General features: G+C 44.1%; 1 protein-coding gene and 1 long non-coding RNA gene across 3 annotated transcripts in view; one reads left to right on the forward strand and one right to left on the reverse strand.

The window, feature by feature from the left end:
• The first annotated feature begins 1,802 nt into the window (after positions 1-1,802).
• Positions 1,803-16,604, forward strand: ccnd1.S (cyclin D1 S homeolog). Its single transcript, NM_001086005.1, is given in 5 exon segments — positions 1,803-2,247; positions 3,215-3,430; positions 4,679-4,838; positions 12,809-12,957; positions 16,184-16,604. Coding segments are annotated over 5 exon segments (876 nt in total). The 5' UTR covers positions 1,803-2,055; the 3' UTR covers positions 16,343-16,604.
• LOC108715237 overlaps positions 16,461-17,240 on the reverse strand; it is a 37,035-nt gene continuing 36,255 nt past the window's right edge. For both annotated transcript variants that reach the window (XR_005960801.1, XR_005960802.1), the window contains one exon: positions 16,461-16,542. This is a non-coding gene — a long non-coding RNA (uncharacterized LOC108715237). The remainder of the gene's footprint in view (positions 16,543-17,240) is intronic.

Raw genomic sequence — 17,240 nt, forward strand, 5'->3', positions numbered from 1 at the left:
GAGATATTTGAGCTGCGAAACTACAGTTGTTGTCAAACCACAACTCCCAGCATTCACTGACAGACTTCTGAACATAACAATATGCCCTTTGTATGTGTATCTATGCAGTTTTCCCAGGGGCCCCTGTTGTGTTTGGGGTAAATATTATTCATTTACACCTGGTTGTATGTCACTGGTCTGTGGCACTTAGGGGCCCTATATATTCTCTGCCCTGCACTGCTTGTCCTCCCTGCTGCCCTGCTCCCTTTGTCCTGTCCCACTGAACTCCCAGCAGTACACAGTTATCATTCCCTATTACACACCCACGTGCACTGACCTTGGCACGTCCAAAATATATATCCAGGTAATATAAAGATAAAGCACATTAAAACTACCATGGACAGTAGTAGATGAATGTGGTATAGGAACTATTCTAAAGAGCTTGCACTCTAAGTGGGGCAGGGACTCATGTTGTGTGCAGTTAAATATGATTGCAGAGTACTAAAGAGCTTACACTCTAATGGGGCGGGGACTCATTATGTTGTGTGCAGTCAAATATTAGTGCAGAGTACTGAAGAGCTAACACTCTAAGTGGGGCAGGGTCTAATTCTGCTATGAGCAGTTCAATATGAGTGCTGAGTACTGAAGAGCTAACACTCTAAGTGAGACAGGGTCTAATTCTGTTATGAGTAATAAAATATGAGTGCAGAGTACTAAAGAGCTAACACTCTAGGTGGGGCAGGGACTAATTCTATAATGAACAGTTAAATATGAGTGCAGAATACAGAAGAGCTTACACTCTAAGTGGGGTAGGGTCTAATTCTGCTATGAGCAGTTAAATATGAGTGCAGTGTACTGAAGAGCTTACACTCTAAGTAGGGATGGGTCTCATTCGGTTATGAGCAGTTCAATTTGAGTGGAGAGTTCTGAAGAGCTTACAATCTAAGTAGGGCAGGGTCTAATTCTGTTATGAGCAGTTAAATATGAGTGCAGAGTACTAAAGAGCTAACATTCTAGGTGAGGCAGGGACTAATTATATTATGAACAGTTAAATATGAGTGCAGAGTACTGAAGAGCTTACACTCTAAGTGGAGTAGGGTCTAATTCTGCTATGAGCAGTTAAATATGAGTGCAGTGTACTGAAGAGCTTACACTCTAAGTGGGGGAGGGTCTCATTCTGTTATGAGCAGTTAAATTTGAGTGGAGAGTTCTGAAGAGCTTACAATCTAAGTAGGGCAGGGTCTAATTCTGTTATGAGCAGTTAAATATGAGTGCAGAGTACTAAAGAGCTAACATTCTAGGTGAGGCAGGGACTAATTATATTATGAACAGTTAAATATGAGTGCAGAGTACTGAAGAGCTTACACTCTAAGTGGAGTAGGGTCTAATTCTGCTATGAGCAGTTAAATATGAGTGCAGTGTACTGAAGAGCTTACACTCTAAGTGGGGGAGGGTCTCATTCTGTTATGAGCAGTTAAATTTGAGTGGAGAGTTCTGAAGAGCTTACAATCTTAGTAGGGCAGGGTCTAATTCTGTTATGAGCAGTTAAATATGAGTGCAGAGTACTGAAGAGCTAACACTCTAAGTGGAACAGGGTCTAATTCTGTCTGTTATGAGCAGTTAAATGAGTGCAGACTACAGAAGAGCTTACACTCTAAGCATGGACAGTGATAAAAAAAATAAGTTCAGGGGCTTTTCCAGGTGGGTGGTGGAGTTGCACAAGTGGAAGAAGAGCTGGCAATCTATGAATGGAGGGGGTGGGTGCAGAGGCTCCTTCTTGTTGCGCAGATGTCGCAGTGAGTTTAGTTGCAGTCGCACACACAGGGGGAGAGACGTCTCAATTAGAGGAGCCAGTTCCCGCACAGCCTCCTCCCCCAGGCCGGACTCATTGTTCAGGAGGGGCCGGACTATGGGGCCGGTTTAAACTCAGCCTGGGCCGGCTCATTCTCTTTCTCTCATTCCCCACTTTGATCTCCTTCTGGCAACATCGCGTCACTGAGCCGGGGAGCTCATAGAGAGAGAGAGAGGCTCCTGCAGGGAAGGGAGCGGAAAGACGCGCAAAGACGCACGGACAACATGGAGCTTTTGTGCTGCGAGGTGGACACCATCAGGAGGGCCCATCTGGACAGGAACCTCATCACGGACCGGGTGCTGCAGACAATGCTCAAAGCAGAGGAGACCTCCTGCCCCAGCGTGTCCTATTTCAAGTGCGTCCAGAAGGAGGTCCTGCCCAACATGCGCAAAATAGTGGCCACCTGGATGCTGGAGGTTGGTGCGCCTTTCGCTTTCACCCAGAGCTCTCTTGGGTACTGGGGGGCGTCCGACTCACTTAGTGGATTCCAAGATCTGATCTGATATCTGGGTTCCAGCCAGACCCCTCTAAAATAGGGGAGCAATAGCTGCTTGGTGGATTCCAAGATCCAGAATTGTGGGGTTCAATACTTTGATCAGTGGGAGGGTTCCATTCAAAGTCCTATGGGTAGGGGGTGCCGGAGCCTTTAGAGAAACCCATCCAGAGCTCCTTTGGGTAGAGGGGTCTGAACTATTAGTTTATTCCATCCTGAGCCCCATGGGTAAAGATTGAAAGTTCCAAGATTAAAGTCCATCCTGATACACGAGTTCCTCCAGAATATCAGCCCTAGGGTCTTCCTTCCTCTGCACGACCACCATGAGTGGCAACAAAAAAGGGGGATGGGGAGGGGGGTTTCAACTCCAGATCCTTAACTTATTTATACTGGGGGTTAATGGCCAATAACACAGCTTTTTGCTATCAAACTTATGTAGTTGGCAAACTTTATAAATGCAAAATCCATGAACGTCCCATTGTGTTCAGTGTGACCAATACCCAGTAGAGTGTCATCATTTATCAGTAATAAAATCAATTTTCGTTTCTAAAATGAGATCATTAGTGGGGTGCCATAGCCTGCACCCTAATAGCCATGTATGAAAATGTTATTGATATATCTACATGAGTTTATCATTGTATTGCTCAGTCTGGAACCCTCCCAGCTCATATTGTGTGAGAAGCTGTTTGGATTGGGTTGAATTTAGGGTATTTAATGGCCTGGCCGGTAAATATGATGGTTGATCCGAATGTCATTAATAGGGAAAAAAGATAAATATATAGGAAGGCCGGTATTTTTTTGCAGAAAAGGTGGCAACCCTAGTTGAATTATACAGACGGCTGCAACTGTCATATTGTAATAATATTGTACCTCCCCTTATTATGGTCAAGGTGTGCGAGGAGCAGAAGTGCGAAGAGGAAGTTTTCCCCCTTGCTATGAACTATTTGGACCGATTCCTGTCCGTGGAGCCCCTCCGGAAGAGCCGACTGCAGTTGCTGGGGGCCACTTGTATGTTTTTGGCTTCTAAAATGAAGGAAACGATCCCACTGACCGCAGAGAAGCTTTGCATTTACACGGACAATTCCATCAGGCCAGACGAGTTACTGGTAATTCCCTTCTTTATTCTCTATGCAGCAGCCTGACCCACTCTATGGGGGGGGGGGGTGGATATTGTATTTATAGAGGAGTGGGGGGGTTGGTTGTGTCCATACACGAGGCCCCTTTTGTAAAAATAAATAAATAAAAATATCAAAGCCAGAGAACGCATTTCCCTAACTATGAAATCATGGCTCAGTCAGACCCCACAAATGAATAACACGCTTGTGCCACATGTAACTTGCCCTTAGCATCTGGCGCCCCCCTGTGGAATTTAAAGTGCACACGCGTAAGCCCTCCAAGCTATTCATGAAATACTTTCGGATTCATCCAGTTCCCTGGGTCACACAGAAATGTGAGAGGTGTATGTGGAACCCCCCAAACTGCTGATTCTGACTCCTGGAACATGTCACCTAGAGAACAGTAAGGGGATAAACTCACACAGTAGCAATTATGTTTGAGGCTAAACACCACTGGGAAGGTGTAATTAACGTATACGGGATAGCAAAAAAACAGTTTTTGGGTGGAGTTGCCCTAAGCAATGCTGATAATGGTTTTTCTTATCACTGAGTTTGCACAGCAATGGTGCAGCCTCCCCCAACCTGAATGAACACCCTTACTCCCCACCCTTACGGCAGGGACACACGCTCAAATTCGGGGGGAGTTTGAGTAGCCCGGCGATTAATCGCCTCTTCTTCGGGCGACTAATCTCCCCAAACTGCCTTCCCGCCGGCTACAATGTAAATCGCAGGCGGGATGGCACTCGGAGCACTTAGTTTTCTGAAGTCGACCCGAAGTTTCCTCGTAAGCCGCAACTTGGGAAAACAAATCGATCCGAGTGCTCAGATTCAGGGAGATTAGTCACCCAGTGACAAATCTGCTCTCCTTCGGGCGACTAATCTTCACGAACTGCCTCCCGACGGCTAGAATGTAAATCGCCGGCGGGAGGCAGTTCGGGGAGATTAGTTGCCCAAAGGAGAGCAGATTTGTCGCTGGGTGACTAATCTCCCTGAATCTGAGCACTCGGATTGATTCGTTTTCCCAAGTTGCGGCTTACGAGGAAACTTCGAGTCGACTTCAGAAAAGTGCCCGCCTGCAATTTACATTCTAGCCGGCGGGAGGCAGTTCATGGAGATTTATCGCTGGGTGACTAATCTCCCTGAATCTGAGCGTGTCTCTCTGCCCTTATCCGAAATGAGTCGCCCCATTCTAACGTGTCCCCCTGTCTCTCTTTTCTTTTTCTCCCCCTCCCCCAACAGCTAATGGAACTGCTGATTTTGAACAAACTGAAATGGGACTTGGCATCTGTGACCCCCCATGACTTTATTGAACATTTTCTAAACAAAATGCCACTGACTGAGGATACCAAGCAGATCATCCGCAAACACGCCCAGACATTTGTTGCCCTCTGCGCTACAGGTATGGGTGCTACGTTCTGTGGCTGGTGCCAAACATACTTGTAAGCCCACCCTCCCCTACCCCACCCACCCCCCGGCCCTGTCTTGTTACAAGGTGGATTACTGGCAGTGGGGTGCAATATGAGAGGTAAGTAGGAAAACGCTGCAGCCTTTGTACAAAAGCCTGACTGTGTCCATGGAATAACATGCGGCTGAGTTTATATTTCCCCCAGAATCAGAGAGCTCTAGAGATCACTCAAGGCTGGATTCGTGCAGTTATCTTCTGTTTAAGCACACACTGCCTCCTCGGAACCCTTATTGGTTCCCCACATGTTGCTGGACTACAACTCCCAGCATGCTTTTTACCCTTGTTTAAGGGCCCTTACTCACGGCTGTTTGAAGCTGCGCTCCCCTGCATTCCGGTTTCAGGCGTTCAGCCGCAGGGGAGCGCAGGAGTAGACACAATTAATTATTTTCAATGCGGCTGTACTCACACAGACGCATGTAAGCACCGAACGTAGGTTAGGACGCAGCATGTTGCATTTTTCCTGCGTTCGGCGCTTACATGCGTCTGTGTGTGTACAGCCGCATTGAATTAATTCATCGTGTCTACTCCTGCGCTATCCTGCAGCTGGACGCATAAAACCAGAGCGCATCTTCAAACGCCTGTGAGTAAGGGCCCTTAATGTTGCAGTTCATTAACACCCGAGGTTAGGAAAGAGGGGGCCTAGTGCAGTCGCCATGCTTGTCCCTTGCAAGGGAAAGCAGTTTAAAGGAGAATTAAACCTTAACATTAAAAAACCCCTACCCTACATAGACCCTCCTTCCCCCCAGCCTAAGTGTTACCCCGGGCAAATGCCCCTAACGTTTTACTTGCCCCTCGGTGCAGATTCAGGCATCGGAGTTCACCGACGCCATCTTGTTTTCCTTGGAAATCTTCTAAATGAGACCGGCGTTGCGGCGCATGCGCAGTTGGAGCAAATTCGCACATGCGACGAAACTCACAAGGATTGCCAAAGTGCCAGTCTCATTTAGAAGATTACCGAAGCGGCTTAAGATGGCGCCCGTGAACTCCGATGCCTGAATCTGCACCGAGGGGCAGAAAATGTTAGGGGCATTTGCCCGGGGTAACACTTGGGCTGGGGGGGGGAGGAAGGAGAGGGGTCTATGTAGGGTAAGGTTTTTTTTAATGTTAGGGTTGAATTCTCCTTTAAAGAGCAAGTCAACCCCAAAATAAAAATTTGCCCAAAAAAAAAACCACAATTTGTCAAGTAATTGTCAAGTTATTTGTATATGTATTGCTAGTGAAAGCAATGTCTGTCCCTTTCTATTCTCTGCCAGACTGTTGATATAATGTAAGACAAGGCAGCTGAATAACAGACCTGACTTTGTTGGGGAACCAAGACTTTTGCAACATTGTTAAAAAAGTAACAAGCAAGAGTTGAGCAAATGCTGCTTTTAATAGCAACTGTTTTTACAAATATCTTAAAAAGCACTGAACACTTTTAATGAATGTATATTGGAAAGTTGCTTAGAATTATGTTTTCTTTTATTAGGCACATTTTTATTTTGGGGTTGGCTTGCCCTTTAACCTCTTCCATTTACTTCAGGGAAACAGTGGCCTCTAGTGGCCGGATTGTGTAGGACGTGCAGGCTGCATGTTTAAGAGGCAGTGGGAGCTGCTATATTGCTATAGTGAATGTCCTTTATTATGTTTTGCCCAGGAAGGGACCTTAATGTTGTCAGAATTCACCCCTGGAACCTATAATGCCCCTTGGCTTGTCTAAAGATAAAGATTAGTTAAAGGGGTTGATCACCTTTAAATGAACTGTTAGTGTGGTGTAGAGAGGGATATTCTAAAACAATTTGCAGTTGGTTTTCATTTTTTTATTATTTGTTGTTTTTGAGTTATTCACTTTTTTATTCAGCAGCTCTCCAGTTTGCAATATCAGCAATCTGGTTGCTAGGGTCCAAATTACCCTAGCAACCATGCGCGGAGTTGAATAAGAGACTGGAATATGAACAGGAGAGGCCTGAATAGAAAGATGAGTAATAAAAAGTAGCAGTAACTATAAACGTACAGCCTTACAGAGTCAGAAGAAGAAGGCAGATCATTCAAAAACTAAAATCAATAAATAATGAAGACCAATTGAAAAGTTGCTTAGAATGGGTCATTCTATAACATACTAAAAGTTAACTCAAAGGCGAACCACCGTTTTAAGGGGCTATGGGCATTGTAAAATTGCCTCCCAAGCCTATAGGGGAGCCCCTCATTTGATTGGACTTGGCTGTATTTAATTGATGTATTTAATTGATGTATTTAATTGATGATTAAGAGCTGCCTGGCTTCAGCCAAGCAGGTCCTTTGGGCACTGACTGTCGTCCCCGGGGCCCCTCTGAGCAGAACCACACGCACTTCTCTCAGTGTCAGGGAAACTAACAGCCACTGCTGACGTGTGAGGCTCTTGCTTTGTGCTGTGCTGGAGGCACGTTTGAGGGGGGAAAGCGCTGCAAGTGATCCTGCTGTGGCCTCCTTGTGTCTGGTTAGCGGGAGGCGCCCAAACTGAACCCCGTTTTTATCCTGTATCCCTTTCATTTTCTTTTGCTAAAGCACTGGAGACGTTACAATGGATTTTGGTGGTTACTTGTGCCCACATTGTATCACTTAGGCCCTGGCTTTGGTTGCTATGGGTTACTGCAGTGAGACGCTTATGCACTTTGAGCCCCAGTTGTATCTCTATTTACTATAACAATGTCCTTATATAATTTAGTCGGGTTCCAAGTGCCCCACGCAGAATCTTACTGTATCAACAACAGTAACCCTGTGACTTTTCCACTATATAACCTAATTGAATGGCACAGGCCTCTGCTAAAAGGAAATGTAACCGTGAACGAGAATAGAAGGGGTCGCCATTGCTTGGCTATGAGGAAGGCTACCTTGTAGGCAAGCGGTATGGCAGCAATCACACATTTGGCTCGCACTTTGTTTGTTGGAACTATAGATGCTACATTGAGGATTCGGTGTCCCTTGTAGATCGTGGCTTTGAGATGCTCTGTAACCTTTAGTCATTGTTGTGACAAACATCTCCTGCAATGCGATTGCTCAGAGTGTGTGGCATGGTCTGGAGGTGACTGAAGGTGGAATGGTGGTTAGAGAAGGGTATGATGGGTACAGAGGGGCATGATGGGTACAGAGGGGCATCACGGGTACAGCAGGTATGATGGGTACAGAGGGGTATAACGGGTACAGAGGGGTATGATGGGTACAGAGGGGTATCACAGGTACAGAGGGGTATGATGGGTACAGCAGGGAATGATGGGTACAGTAGGGAATGATGGGTACAGTGGGGCATGATGGGTACAGCACATGGTGGTGGCAGTAGGTGACCCTGTGAGTTATATCAGGGGCAGTGCCAGTCCCAGTTGGATGTCAGATCATGTTCCAGAATGGATCTTTTCTTTGTGTGTGTTTCACTTAACCCTCCGTGTGCCCCGGCTCTGCATTGTGTCCCTTGCCCCAAGGCACAGCAAGAGGTGAAGTTACTGTGCCCCCCCCTGACCTGCTTTTTGTGCTGTTCTGACAAGTGAACCTGCTGAAGGCAGCGATGGGGCCAAAGGTTGGGCCTTGTTATGCTGCCGGTACTTTGATCTGTGCCTCTCTCTTGTTTACAGCCCTGGCTGCACTGTCATCACATTTCTGCCAGCCTCTCATTTATGGCAATTGGCTTAAAGGGGAAATGCATATTATTTAGATCACTGCTGGTTAGTTATTATATACGGACACATGCATCTTGTCATTCCTGCATCGCTGCATGCACAGAGCTGCCATATTGCTTGACATTTACCGTGATGTGTCGGCCATTCCTTCTCCACATATTTGCATTTATGCTAATGATATTGTTTCCCATGATGCAATGCGAGTGCATTGCATGCTGAATGTGTGTCTCTGCATATTTGTATTTATGCATAGTGATGGGAGCTGCCATACTGGTTTTATCAGGCTGTACAGTATTACTGTGAATTTCATATTTTTATGCATTAGTAGGAGCTGCCATGGTGCATGGTTTAGGCATTTAATATTTGGTACCTGTATGTTTATCCCAATATCAGCCTGTAATTAATTAGGAAGGAAGCCTTTTCCTATGCACAGTTCACTTCCTAATTAGGAGACTCCTTTTCTGCTCCTCAAACCCCTTTGCAAGGGAATGTATAGAGCCAGTAAGACAGAGCTCTAGCAGTGTATACACAGGAGATACCATCATGTCTCTGTTGCTGGGGGGGAAGCATTTTCCATGCCATTCATCATATACTCTTAAATAGAGTCTCCTCCCCATGGAATATACCGAAATACTCGGCTGGTGTTGTCCATTCATCTGCCTTTTCATTTAGTTAAAGGGACATTATGTTATTTTCGGGATAAGGTGTTTGTGTCTCCTGCTCCACCCAAAGTCTTTTTTTATTTTGCCTAATGAAAGGAAAAGTTTCAATAACTTTACAAGTATTTGTCTTTGCTGTTGAAAGCGGTATCGGCCTGGCTGTTTATATTCTCTGCACGGCTGGTTCTGACTCCTGAAATAGCGTAGCAGAAGCCAGCTGATCTGCAGACCAGGAGGTGAACTGGGATCTTCTACATGGTTTCAAGAGTCAGACCCAGCGACCAGAAAGGGACAGATACTGTGTCCAATTAGTGTATATTGGACAGTTGATGCTTTATATTATTAATAATAAAATTTAAAAAAAAAAAAAAAAAATATATATATATATATATATATATATATATATATATATATATATATATATAGTGCTAGTGCAGTTGCTTTGCAAAGGGCTGTCGTATGTGTGAATGATGTACAGCAGCAGCCATTGTTGAAAGGTGCTTGGAACTCTTGGTTTTTATTGTCTCTGTAGTTCTAGTTGGCCTTTAATGATAGGACACGCTGCTGTTTACATGATGGAAAGTTTCGCGCCAACAGCACAATTAACGTCGGCTTCTGTCTGACCCGTTGTTGGAAGCAAATGTCATTACCAATGCAAGGAGCCCTATTCGGAGGCCCCGGCCTTTCATGCACCTTCAGCCTGTGCGATTGGTGCAGTCTGTTCCTGCTTGATTGATGTGCTCACTTTTGATTGGGCTGAATGAAAGGGTTTCCATTCATAGCCTTGAGCTCTCAGACAGACCCAACAGCTCCTTCATTTTTCCTTTCTAAAGGAGGAAAGGGAGGGGGTCTCGTCTTTCGCATTAATGTTGGGCGCAGCTTTGTCCTGCCGCTGGCCTCAATTGCTTTATCCCACAACGCTAAAGTTGTTTATTCATTTTGGATGAAGTCTCAGATAGGCTGCTGGGGGAACACGGGGTGGCCCCCATCCTCCTTTGTGCCCGTGTCAGGTTCAATTCATCTCACTGCCTCCCTCTTGTTCCTCCACGTTCAATAGGGCACGATGAGGCGATGGAGTCTGACAATGGTGCCACGCTTTTCATTCCGCAGCGTCCAATTACAGAGCAAAGGGGCCCCTTGATTAATATGCTGAAATTAGTGGCCTCTGCCACAGAGATGTCTCCGCTCAATAGAACACAACAGCTTGGGCATGCCGCCTGTGATGGCTTACAGACAGTCCTGCGAGACCTTATTAATAATAACCCCCCCACACACACACACCCATGGCCTGTAGAGGAATGGCCAGCACCATTCTGGCTTTCCATGAGAAAAATGAGGGGGTTCCTTTTAGCTTTAGGGGAACAGGTGGAAAAAGAAGAAAAGGTCTTTTTTAGATTTATTCTTCTTCTGTTCCAGTGAGTGAAAATGTCCTCATCCACCCATAATGACAGTCATTGTAAGATCGCTGCCGTTCTTTTCCATAATCACAGCCGCTTTATGAGTGAACCTTGAGCACTGAGCCGGGCCAATAGTTTATTACATTTAGGAGGTGCATGAAGGAACAGCAAACAGACAGTGAGTAACTGGAAATGTATGTGCCTCGGGTTTTATGAGATGTTCTAGTGCAAATAATGATGCATTTGGTGACATTCCAGAGAATAGGATCTTCCTCTCTTATTAGTTTCAATCAGCAACTTCAATAGACCACGTTGATTATACTCTAGGGCAAGGAAGGGCTACTCCTTCTTGGAGGACTTACAGAAGTTAAAGTTTGGAGGAAAAGGCCATTTGCTTTCCTAGATACACCTGCAAGCCAATCCTGAAGGCCAACAAAGATGAGATTTTTGGAGAATGGATATTTGTTCTCCTAGATACACCTGCAAGCCAATCCTGAAGGCCAACAAGGATGAGATTTGGGGAGGATGGATATTTGTTCTTCTAGATACGCCTGAAAGCCCAACCTAAAGGCCAGTTAGGATGAGATTTGAGGAGAATGGAATTTGTCGTCTCAGCTTGAAGGACAGTTAGGATGCAATTTGGGGAGAATGGACATTTGTTCTCCTGGATACACTTGAAAGCCCAGCCTGAAGGCCAGTTAGGGCTCAAAACTTATTTGCTGCCATAGAAAGTCAAAGAACTATGGTAGATACACCAATGTTCTCCTAAACCTTTCACATTGTCATTGGCTAAAGGTTTTCTGAGTAAAGTCTGGACTTCCAAGAATGGCTTGAAATTAAGAAGTCTTAGAACCACTCTTGTTCTATATCCATTATACCTAAGCACGTTTTCCAGTCTTCGGCTATGGGTCAGGGTCAGCTGTCAGTTGGTGGCTGAAGACAGTGGGGTTGAAACAAAGTAGCGTTCTTAAGCTGACGATGGTTTGAAGTAGGTGTATGTTGACTGAACGATCCTAACCCATATTTGTGGATTATGGATATCAGTGTGACAATGTACGGCTTGTGGGCCAGTTAGTCAGATACCTAACAATATTGGACAGTGGATGACCTTAAGAGACAGAAAGACATAAGATATGTACTTTGCCTTGTTAAGCCTTGTATAGGGGGAGGCATCATGCCATTGTTAGCATAATTCCATTTAAGTTCTTGTTGTGGTTCCTATTTTACCCACTAATATTCTTTTGGTCTGTAGAAATGGGTTTGCCAGGCACCTTTTGAGCCTGCAATGCACCATTCTCAAAATAAAGGGCATTCTCGTGCTGCCAATGGGAGACATTCACCCTTTTAAAACAAGAGAATAGCAAGGCCCCTGAATGAGTGTTGGGGGTTGTGATGCCTCTCCAGGAAACTGAAGAATGCCTTTGTACAGACCTACAGCAATGCAGCTTGGCACAGATTCCGAAGCTCTGGCAGTATTATGTCACATCAGAATGTAACTGATTGCTGTCTGTGTTCTGGGACCCCAGACGCTTGGCTCTGCCACATTGGATTCATTCTGTGCTGTTAGGGATGGACGGGAGCCAAGGGCTAGTAGCTCCATGATTGCAAAAGGATTTTCAGAGTTGTGATCTTGGGGGTAGAATGGGGTATTTGCTGTTTTTTTTTTTGTGAAAGCGTTCCGATATTTATTGCTTACTGCACGCTGTTACTTTGGAACCCCAGAGACAATCCTCGGCTCCTAACCTTGAAATGGGTCCAGGAGTTTAGAGAGCATTACCAGGTCACTTTGAAACGCCGCACAAATGGAATTCTTTTGTGCACGGAAGCGAAAATCAGTTGATTGTGTTACATGAAAAGGCGTAATGACTTCTACTGTACCCGGAGCGGAGGCACAGGCAGGGGAGGGAGGCACTGTGACCAATTCTTTCATTTCTGGCATACAGAAGCTGCTCCTGTTTCTGGAGGTTTCAGGCACCATGTAAGAGAAGAGTCTCATAAGCCTTCACGCTCCTGTAGAAGGCTAATAAAGTTGAAACGTTGGTGGACCCTCTGAAGCTTGTGCTTTCTAAGAAATAATATGCATGATAGCATTTTAAAGTTGCTCTCATGGCAAGCATATGGCAGTTCCCACTAGAAATATGTTATATCACCATGTGTAAAGTACCTTTAATGCTGTGCCCCTTAATCTTATATGCTCCTCTTGTATTCCTACCCTGCAGATGTAAAGTTTATCTCCAATCCACCCTCCATGATCGCCGCCGGCAGTGTTGCAGCAGCTGTTCAGGGACTAAATTTGGGAAACGCAGATGGTGTCTTCTCCACCCAACGCCTCACACTTTTCCTATCACAGGTCATCAAATGTGACCCGGTAAGTTGCACGGCCCAATCATTGCTGCTCAGCTTGAGTTTGGTCCTTATGGATTTGCTTTGTAGTGCTGAAAAAATTGTGTTGCTCAAAAAATTGTGCCACCTGCTAAAGTTTGGTTGGACTTTCGGTGTGCTAATGTTTTAATGCAGTGGGCCACCAGGGAAGGGCTCAACCTGAAGGCCTGTTAGTGTAAAAAAACAGCAGACTGGACATTTTGTCTTCTAGATAAACCTGAAAGCCTGACTTGAAGGTCACTTTAGGGTGACTATGTTTATGCTGCCCTAGATATTCTTGAATCTATGACAACATTTAATTATTTTCCTATATCTGTACTAATTTAATGCACTAAGGGGGGGTCCTGGCCTAAGGTTGGGTCTTCTAGTTGACTATTCTTGCTCTGGAATGAGCGGTTTGGTGGCACTTAGCAAGTAATGAATGCCACAGTATGCGAGAAACAAAGGCCAAGTTAAAAAGAAAACAGTATCTGGAAAGATCTCATCAAACAGAGACCTTCTGGCTTCTTCTGACCTTGGTTTATAAAGGCTACTAGGATCTTCATTGTCCTGCCCAGTGTGATGGACTTTTATGAAGCCATCCTTTAATGATCTCCTGTGCTTTTACAGTAGCTGGTATTCTAACTGGGTGGTTTACTCTCCCTCACACCCCTATCAATCTTCAGCGCCCTTTTAGTAGATGCACCTCAGTAATTTGGGAGCAATAAACCTTTTCCTGGCAATGAAAGCGATCAGGAAGAATAGGACAAGCAATAGTAGTGGTCAATGATCCATATCCCAAAGCTGTGAAGTTGGGGCGGCTTCGAGCTTTGTTCTGGAACAATGTCTTCAGTCCACTACAGAAGAATGCTTTAAAACAGTCCTTGTTAGGTTCACAGACGGGTGGTTAATGGAGCTAGCCCCTCAACAGTGTTTATTGAGCTGCACTTAAAGCTTGAAGGTAGAGATGTTTGAAGACCAGAGAAAGAAGAGCATTCAGAAGCCCCTTCTCCCCCCAGACCCAGTCCAGGGCCCTACAGGGTTAGTTTATAAATGGAATATAAAGACGTGGAATGTTTTCTTTGTTGTGCTCTAGACATTTGCTGTTTCTTTGAGGCATGTAGCACTACCTTTTTAGAAATTAGGTTTATTTTATCCTTATGTATAGTCTTTAGAATTTCCTTTGCTCAGTCAATATATTGCCTTTCCTCGTTGTCAGCTCCCATTGTTCCTTTATTGTTAAGATGAGAAATATATATACATATATAAACTCAAGCAAATATAAACCTGTATTTCTAGTAGTGCCACTACCAGTAGTATACAATGTGTCTATCACTGTTGAGTGTTAGGTAGCCAGTCTACTTTAATTTCTGTTGTTCCCTTTGTTTACTAGAAACAGTACAAATGTCCCTCCTAAAATCGACTAAAATCTACCGTAGCCGTCCTGTTGTGTAATATTCCCCTATTTTTGGATATCATGGGGTCTGACCTTAATGTGGTCAATAAAAAAGGAGCAAGTGCCTGCTCTTGGCCTCTATCAGGAGCACCATTGTGCAGGAAAATTGAGGGCACTTTCATAGGACCAGGGCGACAGGGCACCCTAGGCACCCCGGTTGGCTACCCTTCCCCCTCCCATTTGTGCGCATGCGCAATAATAGAAGGGGAGGGAGGGGAGAGCAACAAAGGGGCGGGAGGAAGGTAGGGGCAAGGGACAGAGGGAGGGAGGGGAGAGTGATAAAGGGGAGGCGAGAGCAGCAGGGGAGCAAACCTGGACTAGGAGTAGTTACCTGCCCAGCGTCCGCCACATAGTTGCGCCCTAGGCAGGTTCCTCTTCTGCCTACCTCTAATTCCGGCCCTACATAGGACTTGTATCTTTTGGAAAATTACATAGCACCCAGTATACTGTATGAATCTCTGACTCCTGCCCAGGCTTCTCATGGGTTTGTTGGTCTGCGTTGGTGTGAAGACCATTATTCAGCAGCTCTGAACCTGTAAACTAGAGCCCTTAGATGTATTAAATAAACTACGCAGTGGAAAACGCCAGTCACCATAGATCACTGTGATCAGCATTTCTTGGGCGCGTAAATATCAGTAAGAATGTTCTGTATTTATGTTGGAGCTCAGAGAAGTGTATGGGTCTACTTCTGCTTGAAAATGTCAGCTATGAGTTGTATAAATTCAGTGTATTATTGCATTTGTATTAACAGTGTGCATTTAAAGGACCACTCCATGGTCTTTTAAATGTCAGGGAAAAAAGACTTAGTGGACCTACATTATACGTTTCACGTTTTGTGTTTTACACCCTTTTACCATTGGTTGAACTGACCCCAAGTCAGCTATTATTTGCTGAATGCATGCTGGCTTTTGTATGATATGTGCCACATCTGGGTTATTAGCGACACTTCCTGTTGTCATTGAAAAGTGATTCAAAGTGTTTCGGATTTTGGGGGATTTTTTTTAGACTTAAAGGGATACTGTCATGGGAAAAAAGTTTTTTTCAAAATGAATCAGTTAATAGTGCTGCTCCAGCAGAATTCTGCACTGAAATCCATTTCTCAAAAGAGCAAACAGATTTTTTTATATTCAATTTTGAAATCTGACATGGGGCTAGACATTTTGTCAATTTCCCAGCTGCCCCTGGTCATGTGACTTGTGCCTGCACTTTAGGAGAGAAATGCTTTCTGGCAGGCTGCTGTTTTTCCTTCTCAATGTAACTGAATGTGTCTCAGTGGGACATGGGTTTTTACTATTAAGTGCTATTCTTAGATCTACCAGGCAGCTGTTTTCTTGTGTTAGGGAGCTGTTATCTGGTTACCTTCCCATTGTTCTTTTGTTTGGCTGCTGGGGAGGAAAGGGAGGGGGTGATATCACTCCAACTTGCAGTACAGCAGTAAAGAGTGATTGAAGTTTATCAGAGCACAAGTCACATGACTCGGGCAGCTGGGAAATTGACAATATGTCTAGCCCCATGTCAAATTTCAAAATTGAATATAAAAAAATCTGTTTGCTCTTTTGAGAAATGGATTTCAGTGCAGAATTCTGCTGGAACAGCACTATTAACTGATTTATTTTGAAAAAAAATTTTTTCCCCATGACAGTATCCCTTTAAGTGCTATCAGGACAAATATAGGTGAGGGATGATCCGCCAGGCATGCCCTTAGCCTAAATATGTATTTTATTGGCCTAAATCATGCATGCAAATGTCCTAACAGTTGGCGTTCTCTTCCCATTAGGACTGTTTACGGGCGTGCCAAGAACAGATTGAGTCCCTCCTAGAGTCCAGTTTGCGCCAAGCACAACAGCAACACAACACTTCCTCAGACACAAAAAACATGGAAGAAGAGGTGGATATCTCCTGCACCCCGACCGATGTCCGAGACGTCAATATCTGACATGGAACTGCTCACAGACGTTTTATTTTGCTCGTACATATATATATATATATATATATATATATATATATATATATATATATATATATAAAGCTTTGGAGTGTGTTGGGATAGAACTTGCGGAAGAGAACAAGGCCACGCCTTCCGGACACTTGTCACTTGCCAGGAGGAAATTCTGCTTCGTGTGTCCCCGTTCATCTCTAAAAGAAAAAAAAAATACAAATAATTCCCAAAAACTTTTCGTACAACAAAAAAAAAAAAAGAGGAAAAAAAAATAGTATTTGTATAAACCCTCTATAGGTTTGTGCTACAAAAAAGATAATTTTTATAAGACAATAATCATTTAGTTTTATATTAAAGTGTTTGTGTCTGTATGTTATAAAAATAGGCATTAACACAAGAGAATTGTCTCCAGGGGAGGTACTAGTTTGTTTGTTTTTTTTCCATTTCTTACATGTATACAGCCATTTTTAACGTAGAAGAGGTTTCTAGATAGATTTTTTTTTTGTAAAAAAAAAAAAAAGGAAATTACAAAAATGTCCTTTATTTTCTTAAAAAGAAAAAAAGCAACTAAAAAAAAAACAACAACCAAACTTTCCTTCCATGCAGTTCAGGCTTCTTCGTATCCTGCTTGCTATTGCATGTAGTCACTTTATATATTCGAAATTCCTTTATAGTTTGTCACGCCTCTTCGCCTTATCAATGGTTGGTGTACTCCGTACAATAGCGTATTGTAGTATAGCGCATCACTATATATGAATATGGTCCGCGGATTTGCCCGCCGGCTTAGAGGGGGAGAACCGGCTTTCGTATCGCCTGAGATTAGTTTACTGCCTCTATTATACTCTATTATAAAGAGATACAGACATAGTGAACATAATATATATTTTTATAATCA

This window comes from Xenopus laevis, chromosome 4S, assembly GCF_017654675.1.
Source record: "Xenopus laevis strain J_2021 chromosome 4S, Xenopus_laevis_v10.1, whole genome shotgun sequence".
In the NCBI taxonomy this organism is placed as follows: Eukaryota; Metazoa; Chordata; class Amphibia; order Anura; family Pipidae; genus Xenopus; species Xenopus laevis.